Raw genomic sequence first — 14,843 nt, 5'->3', positions numbered from 1 at the left:
TTGTCATCATCATCATCCAAACACCTGTGATGAAAGGTGCTCACTTGATAAAAGCTCCCACCCAAACCCCTTTCCTCTAACATCTAACAGCGGTTTCTACATAAATACAATGGATGATCATTGTCATTACCTATATTTTTCATGCATGAGGTGTGAATGAGAATGAGAGAATAAGGGCATGAAGGAGTCTCAGCCTGACAGATTGGCATCATTTTCTGTAGATTGTTGTTACTTTGAAATGCTCATAATGAATCTTCTCTTCCCTCTGTCACAAGTTAATACTAAATGTCAAGCAGCATCGTGGAGATAAAGCCCAGCCTTGCGTGCCTCCCAACTTTCCCTCCACACTTCTTCTTCACTTCATTTCATTGCTGTGCAGCGCATTAAGTGGTGAATATGAATGTCGGGAATAAGGGCGTCATGGTCTCTAAGCTTTCAGACTTTTCACTGAGAGTCGGAAATGCTCACAAAGAGAATTGGTATTGCAACTATGAATAACTTGTTTACCGCTATACCAGCCACTCCTGTTGCTTTCCCACACACACACAAACTTCGATCTGTTCTCTCTTGTTTCATTTACTTTTATTGTGTCTTTTGTTGCTTGGCACATTTGTGACAAAGCTGTTTTGTTGAAGGCACTTTATGACTGAATTTGACTTCACTTGACAGTATCGCTGGATTTTGAATTCATAATCCAGAGATGGTGAGTTCGAGGAAAGCGGCGGAAGTGTAGAGGCTCCATTTCCTTTGCTGCTACAGCGCGAAGTTAATGCTCAGTAACTTACATCACCATCATGGTGTTATCATCAGCCTGGGTTTGCTTGACTTGAACTTTTCCTTTCTTTTCAGTGGAGTCTTATGGATTTTCAGCCGCAGTATAGAGGCAGGTTGGAGACGTGAGACTTGTCTTCTGTGAAGCGCGGTTCGGTGCGGGCCCATTAACCCAGATAACTGATGAACTTTTAACGTCAGCGGTGCATAAGGTCTCAACAGATCAGTTAGCCTCGCACAACCGTTTTTTATCTGTTCGTTTTAGCCGGGGAAAATTCTGAAATGAAAGCTCTTTTTTTTTTTTTTTCAGTCTTTAATTGGATTCTTCTCTGTCCGGTGGCCTCGGCAGTCTGCCCCTAAAGAGAGCCGTCTTTGCCTCAAACTCCACTTCAAAGACTTTGGCCCTGTGCTGGCAGACTCATTCCTCGAGGGGAAGGTTGGGATCGCGAATGAGTTCTTGTGACAAAGTTGTAGGGAAGCTTTGAGCCGACTGCGACCAGGCTGAGGATTTTAGCTGACAGAGCAAGTGAGCAAGGATCATTCACTTAGTCTCCCGATCTCTACCTAAAGCCTGGCGCACACTGTCTTCAATTTATGACAGAGCAATTGGCTCCATTTTCTTTGCTGTAGGTTTCGGTGATCAGCCATCTGCTGCTATCTTGTCAAAAATATCAGCTGAAAATACAGCGTTGTAAAATAACTTGAAATTGGTTCGGGCAGAAAGAGACTTACTGGATTGTCATCAAAAGGAAAAAAAAAGTGCTTCTGGTGCGAAAACGAGGTGCAGTTCTTGCTGCATAAGAGATCTGAATTTGAAGTGTACTTCATATTTTTTTGTTCGGCTTACAAAAAAATACACATTTTCCTCCAAAAGAGCTGAAGTGTTAAGTCATTATGATTGTAATACTGTCTGTAAAGAGAGTCATTCCCTGGCTCTAAATCCAGCAGAGGATTATCCTCTTGGTCAGTGGCAAAAGATAGTATATCATCGCCTGCTTGGAAACGTGAGATCAGCACCACTGAATGCCACAAAATATATATACAAGTCTGCCTGGACTGCAGAAAAAAAAGCAGTCTCCACCCTTAAGATGCCTCTGTTCAGTACAACAATAATATCTTTTGGTCCGGAAAATGGATCCATCCCGCTCTGGCTCTCATCGTTAACTCTTCCTCTCTGTGATGAGCACCGATCATCATGAGGTATCATTACTCAGCGAGAGACGACGGAGACTGTGATGGTAAAAACCAGTGGAAGACAAGTGGCTTACGCTGAACTGCCGGCTTCACATACAAGCATTATGGGGACATCTAGTGGTGGAAAAGGGTAAAGAGTACAGAGTCTCACATGGACAGTATTGGGGTAAAAATCCATGCTTTTCCTTTGTGTATGAGACAAAAAACATCAGCAACATGTACAACTATAAGAGATTCAACTATTTGACAACACTGCACCACAAAAGAGAAAAAGCTGCAACTAGAAAACCAAATTGCAGACAATTCAAACAACTAGAAAGAATGCTTGTACATTGTCTGACCTCAATAAAATACACAGTTTGTTTTTTGTTACTGTGACCATACTGTCTTGAAGGCGACCAATAAACAACAATGTTTCCCTATACTGTGACTTGGCAGAAATTTTGTGGCGAAAGCAGTTTTTAAGTCAGTTGAAGCAGTTGGGGAGAGAGAACATTAAACCCAAGTCACCATTAAAACCAGTTGTGGTCCTCGCTGTGGCCATAAATCCACGGCTACTATGCGGAGCGGCTCTTTACGCAACGGGGAGGCTCCCCCTGTCAGGAGTAATGGCCGCCGTAAATCCGCCCGCTACAGAAGCATAAAGTACCACATCCTACTGCCAAGAGCTGGACCTATACATCTGGACCGACACCAAACTGGTTCCTGGCTCTTCTTCACCTTCTTCCCTCTGTGTGGAAACTGGGCCAGTGATGCCAAGAGAGGACGAGAAGCTGTAATGCATGTTTTTTTTGGGGGGTTTTTTTGTTAACTTGCCTAGAAATCATAACTAAGCAAGAATTATCATTACTTCAGCCCTTCACCTTACTGCAACCAGAACTATTTCCAATATTTACTTACTTGGCAACCATTTATTCCTGCCTTGATTTTATGCTAACCTGTCTTTAAGAATTAAGCCATAAGCTTGGAAATGTGTTTAATGACAGCAGCATAGCATAAAAGCACTAAAAATACATGACAAATAACAATACAACCACCAGCATTTAGTGTTTTGGTGAATTTTCACCTCTATGCAAACTTCCACAAAGCACTTTCCTCGGTGTATTAATGTGTACGGTATTGTTCAGTGAGTTGGCCTGGATTCTCACAAAAGAACAGTAGCTTCAGCCTTGCTTTTGTTGCCCACATGGCCTAACTAACGCCCCAGGCATAAACCACCGACCACTATATGTCTGCTGACAGAGCCTTGCCAAGAACCTCAATAACAACGCAGGATTTATAGTCTATATTGTAGTAAAAGCCTTCTATTGCTTTTGTTCAATATATAATTTCAGCAATTTAACAAGGCTTAAGGCCATTAAATCAAACATTACCATATCTTTATGTGGCCAGAAATCCCTAGCAATACATTACACTGTTTTGCAGTTGAAATATTTATTGTCTCCATTGACTTCATGGCAGTTGGCTTTGTCTTATGATAGCGAGCATGCTAATTGAAAGCATATTCTTTAGTAGACCTCAGCTGCAACTTCTAAAGCAACACGCCTCCAACAGCAGCCTGGGAAGATGTCTCTAAGTCAACACTGAGACGAGATGTGATGAAAACACGCTTGGCAACTTTCTGTGAGAACATTTGCTCGAGTTAATCCAGCGATGGAGGAGATAATCCTCTGGTTTGAAGGTCTGTCATGGGCCTCGGTGGATCAGGTGCACTACCTTGTTTCTCCTGAGGAGGGCAGCCTTTTCCTTTTCCTGAGGAAACCAGACAGCAACAGCCACAACAAAGCCAGCGCTATCAAACAATACACTGGTCGGAAAATGCAATGTCAAATGGAATAGGACAGGTAATCTATAAAATGGCCTAGGCTTGATTGTGCACCCACCCATTGAGCTGTATAGATTTGAAAAAAGCTCAGATTGTGTGTTTCAGGATTAAAGTTGACCTCTGTCACACACCAGGCTGGTTTCATTTCCTGGTTGATAAAAAAAAACATCCAATCTAGATATGACAGCATTTATCATGGGCTACATATAAAGCTTTCTGCTTGGAGATTGAATGGACTGTCAGATGCTATTGATTTCAATACGCTAAATGTGTGGGATTAAATGAAAAATCAACGTTAGGGTACGCTGCTTTAAAACAGATAACAAACCCCTGATTTCTGTTTGTTGGACTTCAGCAATGCTCTGCAGTACAGCATCATAACAACACTCTCCTCTTTCCCTTTATAGCTGGTCATAATTCTGTTGTGTGCTGCTCTGAAATTGTGTTACAGTTGCAGGGCAGCCCAGAATGAAGCTTGTCTCTGTAATTGGACAGCATTAGATGGTAATGTTATTCATCCTAGCTGAATTACTAGAAGACTCCAACCCCCCTGATACCCTCCCATGATCCACGGAGGATTCTAAATTAATTAGAGTCCGCTGCATCTCGCTGTTGTGCCTGCAATGTTGTCTCCCATAAAAGAGAAGCTGCAGTGCAGTGTTATCAGGGAAAGTGGATGTGTGCACGTAGGTGTGTGTGTGTGTGTGTGTGTGTGTGTGTGGGCGTCATTGTGTCTGTGTATCATATGTGCATGTCCATGTGGGATGACTTTCTGCATGTCCACCATGTTTGACTGTGTGTGTCTGTCTCAATGCAGGATGTCCATCTGCATCTGCAAGTGCATGTGTGTGTGTATGTGTGTGTATGTGTGTGTGTGTGTGCTTGTGCAGGGTTTGGGGTACAGTTTTGGGGGCTTACTGACTTAATAATCTCTTCATTACACAGAAAAACCCTCGGTTGGAGCTCTTTGCCTAATCAAAGGGCCGGGAGCGGATCTCTGGCTCGCTGCTAAGGCAAACATCAGGGACACAATACACCGCGCAGGTTCCTCATTCATAAATAAAACATGCCACTAGGCTGTGTGTGTGTGTGTGTGTGTGTGTGTGTTAGCAAGCCTGAATTCAGATGAAAGTGTAACATGAGGAGGATTTGGCCGCCTGGCACATTCAGTGTCTTTGAAATGCCAGGTCAAATGTGCCACACTAAAGACAAATCAAGCGTTGCCATGAAAACTAAAACTGCGCAAAACGGCGGCACCATTGATGCTAAAGACACAAAGTGCATTTAAATGAGCATTAAAAGTATTTTCCAGGCTTTTCCATTCTTTAGATGCAATATTAATTATGTTCTGTGTTCTTTGCGGTGCGTGACGAAGATAAGAGTGTTTCACCATGAGGAGAGATTCATTGGAACATGTGTTCGCTGAGATGACTTTCAGTTGAGTCTAAACAGTGTGTTATTCACTAAAAATCACAGCCCTGCGTCCCCCAGGGCTCCATCAATTCAATTATCATGGAGGGCCACCACTACATTAGAGTGCACTACTTCTCTCTTACACCGCCGCTGGCACTATAGGAAATAATACACACACCCCAGGAATATGCTAAATCATACGAGTGGCCCATTTATCATTGCCAAGGGAGCCCCCCACCCCCCACCCCACCCACACACACACCGAGTCATTCAGTCAGTCACACACACACATAAATACACTCACGGCACCCCAAGCACTCTGGAGAGCGGGCGAGAGGGCCGGTGTGGAGATGCGATTTGGGCCTGGCTGTCAGCGCTCGTCACCCGGTGAATGTGCCGAGCGCCGGGGGACCCCCGTCTCGGCCCTCACCCCTGTCCGTGGCTGATAAGCCCAATCTGCAGAGACAGCACCTGAGTCCCCCTTGGTCCCCAAACCTCCACGCTGTCACGCACTCTCCAAACAGCTGTCAGAAAGCCTTCGTGAAGGTCCCTCAGCGCTGGATCTCCACAAGGACCGAGGCGTTCCTCTGTATCCCTAAAAGCTGCGAGCCCCTCTTTATCTGCTGAAACCACACTGCAAAAGATGTCCATCTTAAAGGTGCTCAGCTCATCTCATCGTAAAGATTGGTGGCCTCTGTCTCACACCAGTGGCATTGTTAGTGTTAGGTTTTCTCAAAATTAACTACATTTCCCATAAACCCTGTTGCACAATGTAAAATAGTGTGCCAAACATAGTGTGTGTAGAGGCTGCCAACCTTCATGTTTATGATGTCAAAATGATACATATAGCCCTTTTAACAAGTCATTAATCTTGTATTGAGTATTAATATCTTATTTTTCTTAAAACAACTGAAACAATCTGCCAGGGGAGTGACATAATTCCACTTGTTTTGAATGCAAATCAAGCTGTTTCAACAATTTTCTGCAGGCAAGTGTAATTTTCTCCATGCTAGTAGAATGATCTGCCTTAATCTGCACTGATTCACATTAGTTTCCATAGAACTACAGAAACAAAACCTGGAATAGCCAGTACACTCAGTATCAAGAAAATGACAGTTCATTCAATTCAAAAATATTCTTGAAACAAGTTGATTTACACTGGAACCACACTGGCAGATTTGTTTCATTTGTTTAAAGAAGAATAGGATTTTATGACTCAATACTAGAAGGAATGATGGGTATTTTTTGCAGTAAATTCAGTCTTCTCTCACTCTATGATAGTCTATTTCCCATATGATGCAGTGTTGTGAACTGTGTCATATACAATCTTGTGCACTGTAACACATGAGGAATCTGTCTTCATGGCCAGAAATAGCTGATTCCTATCTTGGCTCCAGGATCTATTTTGCCATATAGTGTGCCACCCATTCCCTCTTTCTCATATCCACACATGCAGTGGCTCTCCTCTTATCTTAATTGCATTTTCTACATGAATTATACCGCAGAAATGTGATATTTCAGCGCTTTGGAAGTAAGTCACACAATTAAGTAAAGTTGATGCCAAAACAATTCCTTCCATCCTTTGCATTTACGCTTCAGTCGACCATGAACAAATCAAACACGGTAATCAGCCCAAACACGGAGGGAAAATAACAGTGTGTGTGAATCTATGTGTGAGGTTCATTATTTGCCTGTTAAAGCTCAGATACCACGGCGTGTCCACAAAAGCCAAGGAAAAATAAAGCCAGCTCCTTGCAAAGCGAGAGCGTTTATTTTCACATGTTGTTTAGACAGCCGTTTCCAGCGGTCATAATCTTCCCTGACGTTTTTAAATGGCTGTTTTAATGGACAAGCCCAGCCCCTCTGCAGCAGAGGCACTGCTGCCTTTACAAGCCTGCATGTGGACTTCTGTTTTTTTTCAGTTTTCTCCCCGACAGGAAACCCTGCATCCTGCCCCGCGACGGACTTAGATCGCACTTCAGAGTGGCATCAAAAGAGAGAAGGCGAAAGCGAGCAACCCTGCCCTGTACCACGCCTCTGGGTTGGGGTGTGAAGAATTCCAGAGAAAACCTACAGCAGCGATGAGGCTCTGAATGAGCGGTTTGACTCCAGGCAGACAGACAGGGCAGGCTTGTTGGAAAGCAGACTGGACACTGTGTTTCAGGACCTCACAGAATAAACCGTGGCCTGTGCTCTATCAAATACCTGGCGGGGAAATCCGGTGTTTTTCTTGTAAGGGTTTGAAAGATCGCACTCTGCGGAGCAGGCCAAAAGCGCTGTGTCCGGGGCCCAAAGTAAATTTTAAGAAACAAACAACGGGCGTAGACAGACGGGTCTGGTGGTTGTTACACCGTATCACTTCGAACTAATAACAAATGCGTCTTGTGTGGCCATATTTACAATGAAGTAAACGACTCTGCAGACGCACTTAGCGCTATTCAGAACCAAAGCCGTAACACTGACTGCCCAGCAAATTATTCAAGTTTCAGGCAATTCCGCCAAATGATCCATAACAAAAGAGTCTTGTACTTTTGCACTGGCAATAGCCATAGTGTTTCACAACAGGAGGCCCAATTAAAACACACACTCTCCTCAGGGTTTCATTTACACTGATGGCTGTGTAACTGCGCAAGCAAGACTTCGGGCGTACAATCGCGCCAGTGTGCTCCAGCGCCTTACATAACCGTAAAAGATGCGTTTTGCATTCTTTTCCTACACAATGCGCTCGTAATGGTGCAACACAACGCGTCCCCGCGGAGCCGCACAGCAGAGGCAGGACTGCATTGGGTGGCATTGCCTCTCTTTCTGTCGCTCTGATCGTGTTACACAGAAGACACTAATGGGTGTAGAGAGGGAAGACAGAGGCAGGGAACACAGGCTGTTAAAGAGAGGCATCAGATACAGAGGAGGGGTAGAGCCACTTCAAAAGTCTGTGGCGCTCTCATCTGTCTCTCTTGGTTAGTCCCTTGCCCCCTTGGCAGGCGGAGATGGGGGGGGGTTGGGGAAGTGGGTGGGCATGGAAATGGGGTTTTTTTGTGGGGGAGGGGGTGAGGGGGTCTGAGGGGCACAGGCTGCGGCTGGTGAGCAGTTCACACTTCACACCGCCAGCGCTTTGACAATTATCTCCTTGATGCAGCAGTCTCTTTTTCATTTCTATTAAAGAACCGTGCCTGAGCTCTGTAGCCTCCCAGGAATGCCAGAGAGAGACAGAGAAAAGAAGAGAGAGAGAGTGGGGGAGAGAAAGAGAGAGAGAGAGAGAGAAGGAGAGAGAGAGAGAGCGCAAGGGGACTCCGGCAGGGATAATCCCAATTTCAAATGGAGCTTAGTGATATCCCCCTCCCTCCCTTTCTTCCTCCCTCCCTCCCCCCCTTCCATCTCCCCTCACCCTCCTCCTGTCTGGCACAGATAACTCATCCCTCCCTCTCACACAGTTCATGAGCAGACAAATTCACACACACACACCCCTCTAAAGTAATAATTAGCATGTCATCCACTCGCGTGAGTCTGAGAGCCGGCCCTTCACTAGGCTACAGTCTCACAGCTTGTATGGTGGGTGATAGATTTTTTCCGGGGCTGGTCTGAGGTCAGCGGAGGTTGATATTATAGGAGGAGGTACTGAGACAGTAAGGTGTGGTCCTGAGGTGTGGACACGTGAACTACAGCTGAACGATACTGACAAAAAAATCTAATTGTGATTATTTGACAGAATATTGCAATTCCGATTTATAGTGCGATTCATATCATCACAGGTTTTTCCTTGTCATACATTTTTTAGAACTTTAAAATTGTTCTTGAGGGATCCAAATCGTTAATTGCAATTAATTGCAGCCTCAGTTCATAGTGCAATTTAGTTTTTTTTTCCAATTAATTGTTCAACTCTAACATAAACACTATTACAGTATGAACAGTACGGTTCAAAAATGATTGATACACAAATTGAGAACAAAATGACAACAATTTACCAACGGGGTCCTCCTTTAAACGTATTCAATGATGTGTTTAAAGTAACGATTTTTCCCAAAATAGAAACCGCATTTTGGAATACAATTCTTTGCGAGTCTGTGAGAAACAGAGCCACCCACATGACTGTGATGTGACGGTCACGCAGCGATACCTTGGGGTCCTTGGGGGCTGCACGCATTCCATTTATCCAGATCAATTCACTGTGGAAATCAATACTGAACCTCCTCCTTCACATACACATGAATGCATGAATGGGGCGACAGTATGGAAGAGTCACCCAGAGGTCAGACAAGCGGAGGTTTGAATCCCCTGGCTGGATTTTGCACTGCAAAAACTGACAGACTTGTTCAGTTATTTTTATCTTCTATCCAGACTTATTAGGCTTATTTTAAGATTTTTTTTTGTGAATTTGTGAATCAGGATAATGTAACTTGTTCCAGGACAACATTTTCTTTATTGATTTATGATGATTTTTGGCATTTATCATTATCTACCATTATCTACTAGTGCAGTAAGATAATTACATCATGAACGAAGCTGAAACCAAACCAAATCACTGGACAGCTTGTCATTTCTTGCAGTGTGGTTGAAGTGAATGTGATGGTCATCTCTATCTGCGTTGATGATTCCTGGACAGAATGCTTATCTCCTTCTACACTGAATGAGCCAACCGTGTCTGTGCGCACTAATCCTTTATCTACAGTTCAGAACTGCGGCATAATTAAGCAAAAACTGATGCAAATGTAATTAATTTGCCACAAGGTGGACCATTTGCATGGTGCATTTCCCTCTCGATTCAATCCATAACATGCTGACAGACAGGTTAACATGTCTGTGGTACAGCTACTGTATCTGATTATATTTATAAGAATATATTATATATCTGCACCTCCAAAAACTGTCTTGCACAGGTGCGTAGGATGAATGTTAACATTGTTAGTGGAAAGGATCCCACACACTGTCACCATTTAATACTTTACTGATGTTTCGGTCTTACTAGACCTTCTTCAGAGTAAAAAAATACATTTAAAAGTATTACATTTAAATGGTGATAAGTTGCAAGAACAGTGTGCAGGATTCTTTCTACTAAGAAATGGCTGCTCTGAAATAAAAATGCATAATCTTCAAGAGGAGAGTGGGTTATCCAGTCTTGTTTGTGTTTTTTTTCCTTACTGAGACAGCAGGGATTCACAGCAGGTCTTACATAGGAAATACAAAGTTCTGTTTGGATTCAGTCCGACTCCAGCAGGCTTTTAGGGAAACTGCCCTTCAACCAAAACACCCGCATTCAATCCCCCAGTGACAGCAAGCATCCGCCGCGCTGAAGTGCCCTTGAGCAAGACACTGAATCCCTACCGGCTGCTGTACTGCACTGTCTCTGACCCCGCGCTCTGACCTGCCTGTAGAGTGAGGCGAGAAACAAAAGATGCATTTCTCCTTCAGGGATCAATAGAGTATCAAACACGATTGTGCAAAAAAACATCTAGGAGTGCATCAGCAGCCCTTGTGTGCTGACGCCTTAAGCCTGTTGCCATAAAGAGACAAGCAGCTGGGCCCGTGGTTAGACCCACCGCTCAGAGGCAGCAGTCAGCTGAGCTGCGCTTCATTAAGCCTTTCGCTTTCTGACCCCCTCATACACACACACACACACACACACACACATATATATATGTCACTGCAAAAAATCTTCATCTTAACATTTTGTCTATTCTTGAGTCCTAAAATCGTAAATATAATATTTCATAAGTGAAAAAATCTGGTTAGTTTCACCTGTTTCCAATACAAATCAGCTTGTTTCAAGAATTTTGTAGAATCAAGTGTAATTTTCTTGATTGGTAGCGCAGTGATCTGCCTTATTCTGACTGGTTTCAACATACTGACACTCATTTCTAGAAAATTTCTGAAAGAAGTGAAACTGTATTGGAAACAAGTGGAGTTATCTCACCTCACAAGCAGAATTCATTTCTTGGTTTAAGAGAAATCAGATCTGACGGCTGAATATAATAGACATCTTTATGCACTTAATAAGCACATGCGCACACACTATGCACACACAGGCGGATAGGCATGCACAGATACAAAGGGTAAATATTTCCCTATCCACACATCTACCTCCTGGACTCTTTTCCCTGGTTACACACGTTCTCTTTATAGAAAGGAGAAGTGAAAGCACACTATCAGCATTCTAAAATAAAGCCTGGCACAATGCAGTGTGACAGCAGCAACGCAGTTTGAGCCCAGCTGCAGCTTTGTCATGTTACACAATCTGACTGTACATCTGCATACCTGTCGTTCCTGCAAAATGCCTGAAATGTACAGTATATACAGCATTGGATGAATGAATGAATGAATGAATGGATGAAAGAATGCAGAGTAAAATATCAAATCGCTGCGAAACATCTGCTTAAGTTATTTTGTCTGGAGTTTACAGTTGGATTCTTTAAGCTCAGCTGATGACTAGTGTTGAGATAATAGAGGGTGACATTGGCCGGTGTGGTGGCTTGGCAGAGCTTGACAGTGTGTGTGTGTACATGCACGTGTGTGTGTGTGAAGTATAAGCATACTGTGGCTTTTTTGGCTTTGTGTAGATTATAGGGGGAGCGGCTGCACTGTACTTTACCATTGTTCCTTCGCTCTTGCTCCGTGCGACTTCCCTCTGCAGGCGAGCCACGGCCAGCTTTTCCCTAAACAAAAGACAAGAGGAAACAGACAGAGAGCTGATTATCATTTTTCTCCGAGGGTCACAGTCAGTCAGGTCCCACTAGGGTTCGACCGGTGTGAGTTTTACTGATGTTTTTGCATTGAAGCCAATATTTTGCACCAGTATTCATTGTTTACCCCCAGAGGTTTATTCTTGTCAGGGTGGAAAAGCCTCTGAAACAGAATTTAGACTATCAAGTGACACTAAAACTGTCCATTAAAGCCCAGAATAATGAAACAGAGAAAGGCAGAGTGACACACTGCACCTAATCAATGCGAAATTCTGATACATTACTGCTTTTAAATGAAAAATCTATTTACAAAAAACATTACTGAACAACTCATTATTTCAACTATAAATTAAAAAAATAAATTAAATGTGCAAAGAAAGTAAAATTTCATTTAGGGTTTTATAGACTTTTATAGACTTTTTCTGGTTTCATCATATTGGCAGTGGAAGACACTGATTGGCCGATATCTGATATTTAATTAAAGGCTACTGTTGGCCAGATATATGGGAAACCAATATAATGGTCTGACCCTACTCCCTTCCTTCTCTCTCTGTCTTCTGCCTAACAGCAGAAAACACACAGTCCTGCCAGCACATCAGCAGACACACACACACACACACACACACATACACACAGAGGGGATGGGGTCGTTCGCTAACCACACAAAACAGAGAGCTAGCAGTTCTGTCTGGACGAAAATAGCTCAGAGGAAACAAAAAGCAGGGCATCCCAGATCACGCCAGATCTTACATGCAAACACACACACACACACACACAGAGAAGTGAGTCTACTCTCTCTCCCACTCCCCTCTCTCTCTTACACACACAGAAACACACACTCTTACACGTGTAGAGGGCTAAACAAAGAGAATGACTGTACGCGTCCAATCCGTTTCCCACGTGAGGGCATTCCAGACGTTAATGGGATAAATCTTGGCACAGTAGCACGGATAATAAAGAGCTCTGTTTTATAGCTTTTCCTGAGGTATCACAACAACTGAACCACTGATGGAGGATAAGCTTGCCGGTTCCTGTTGTGGGAGATGAGACATATATACTGTTTTGTTATTTTTATCCAAACTGTGCAACGACTACATACGTTTGCAGCATGTGTGGCCCCAGTGGGAATTGAACCCACAACCACTAACAGTGTTACATCTTCAGAAGTCATTCATTTCCAATGTAGAATACTTTGACGGACAGTAACGGTTTAAAGCCCCTAGAGGCCAACGGATGATGAATACTTTGGATTTTTCCGAACTCTGCGTGGTTGACAAAAAGATAACGTTAAGCGATGGTTTATGGGTGTTTTCCCATTAATCCTGATATAAATAGTCAACTTTCCTGAGCGGGAATGTTCAGTTCATGCATTTACAACTTCAACTCGGCATGGCGAGTACCAAGCTTTCCTCCATTTCTGTTTGACTTTTTTGTTTGAGTGTGCTGGAGGGGGAGGGGCTGCACTGAGGATGACACTATACTAAAACAATGCAGAAAGATGTGACTGCAGCGTTAGTGCCATGTTCTAGCCTTTGCACTACACTGGAACACAGATCCACATATAAAGACAAGAGGCACTTCAGCTGCCACAGTCCTGCCACAGTCACTGTGATATATTAAACATGACCAGTTATGTTAATAAGGTCATTAATGATGCAAATGAATGCATTGATTAGCAAATATTTCTATATCAACATACTTGTCTTCACATAACACATGGGTGGTATTAATATGAAGTCTGTCTTAAAGCATTAAGGAGTTATAGCAGCTTTAAAAAATAAAAAATAAAAAAAATAAAAAGTTTTTCCTCATTAGTATGCAAATTTATGCAGCAAGGTGCTCCAAAATCTAATCAGGTCATTGTCGCTATAGAGGGAACCTGTAAGTATAACGTTTCTATCATGTATTTGAGTTGTATGAGTTATACCAGAATGTGTCCCAAGTCGGTCTCAAGTCTTGAGGCACAAGTCTCAAGTCAAGTCCCAAGTCTAAATGTAGATTAGCAAGTCAAGTCCAAGTCAAGTCTCAAGTCTAAATGTATAGAACACCAATTCAAGTCAGTTGTTTTTAGTCATTTGAACAGCATAAAAACTTGGCAAGAGCATCATGAGTTTGATTTCTATAATCAGTTTCAACTTCAATAAATTCAATCAGAATTCAGAAAACAGAATTTAAATTCAGTCGTCTGCTGGAACAAATCTCATCACTTTCAATCCAAGTCATTTACACAAACACAAGATCTCAAGTCAAGACTTTAGAATAATTTCCAAGTCATCAAAGTCCGAGTCAAAGTCAAGTCCCAAGTCACCAGAACCCAAGTCCGGTCAAGTCTCAAGCCTTCTCTTCATGCATCAAGTCAAGTCTCAAGCAATTACAATTGTGACTTGTGGTCCACACACACAGACAGACACCACCATGATGACAAAATGCCCCACACACCCAGCCCCATGGCAGTGGGACATAATAAAGAAGTGTACAGCAGAGCTTTCACACCCAGCGGTGTAATGCTTCACACCAAGACAGCCGCAGGTAATCAGGATCAGATCTAAAGATATTTCCCTGCGCATTTTTCACATTTCTGCAGCAGAGTAGACAACCGAACCCCCCCTACACCCCCCCCACCCCCTCCCCTCCCCAGCCCCCAGAACAACTCATGACTAACATAACTCGTCGTCGGCCTTTTGACAAGACAGCATTGTTTCTCAGGGACTTACCTGTGGGGGAAAAAAAAACCCCAGATGATTAAGAGACAGCTGGGGAAGCGCAGTTGATGGATGAATCTACCGTCTGGACTGAGAGAGGAGTGCTGGGGAAAACTAACGCTGCTGGTGGGACACGCTCCCCGCCGCGTTTCCCCTCTGAAGGAACCAGATTGAATTAGGCAGAGCCGAGCCCGGCGCGCTGATTGTCAAACACACTGAGGCGACAAATCCGGGAAGAAGTCAAGCAAAGTGCCGAAGCTGTGA

The 14,843-nt window shown here is 43.4% G+C and overlaps 1 protein-coding gene across 1 annotated transcript in view; it reads right to left on the bottom strand.

Annotated features, from left to right (window-relative positions):
* LOC139666481 (nck-associated protein 5-like) overlaps positions 1-14,843 on the bottom strand; it is an 82,565-nt gene that overhangs the window by 63,190 nt on the left and 4,532 nt on the right. The window contains exon 3 of the mRNA XM_071545721.1: positions 11,787-11,850. Coding sequence (XP_071401822.1) covers positions 11,787-11,850 — 64 coding nt within the window. The remainder of the gene's footprint in view (positions 1-11,786; positions 11,851-14,843) is intronic.

This window comes from Centroberyx affinis, unplaced genomic scaffold, assembly GCF_046629955.1.
Source record: "Centroberyx affinis isolate AG114_WGS23_722 - 3 ecotype Tasmania unplaced genomic scaffold, CSIRO-AGI_Caff_v1 ptg005037l_1, whole genome shotgun sequence".
Classification (NCBI taxonomy): domain Eukaryota; kingdom Metazoa; phylum Chordata; class Actinopteri; order Beryciformes; family Berycidae; genus Centroberyx; species Centroberyx affinis.
The sequence above is the reverse complement of the archived record's forward strand: the minus strand, read 5'-3'. Positions and strand labels throughout refer to the sequence as shown.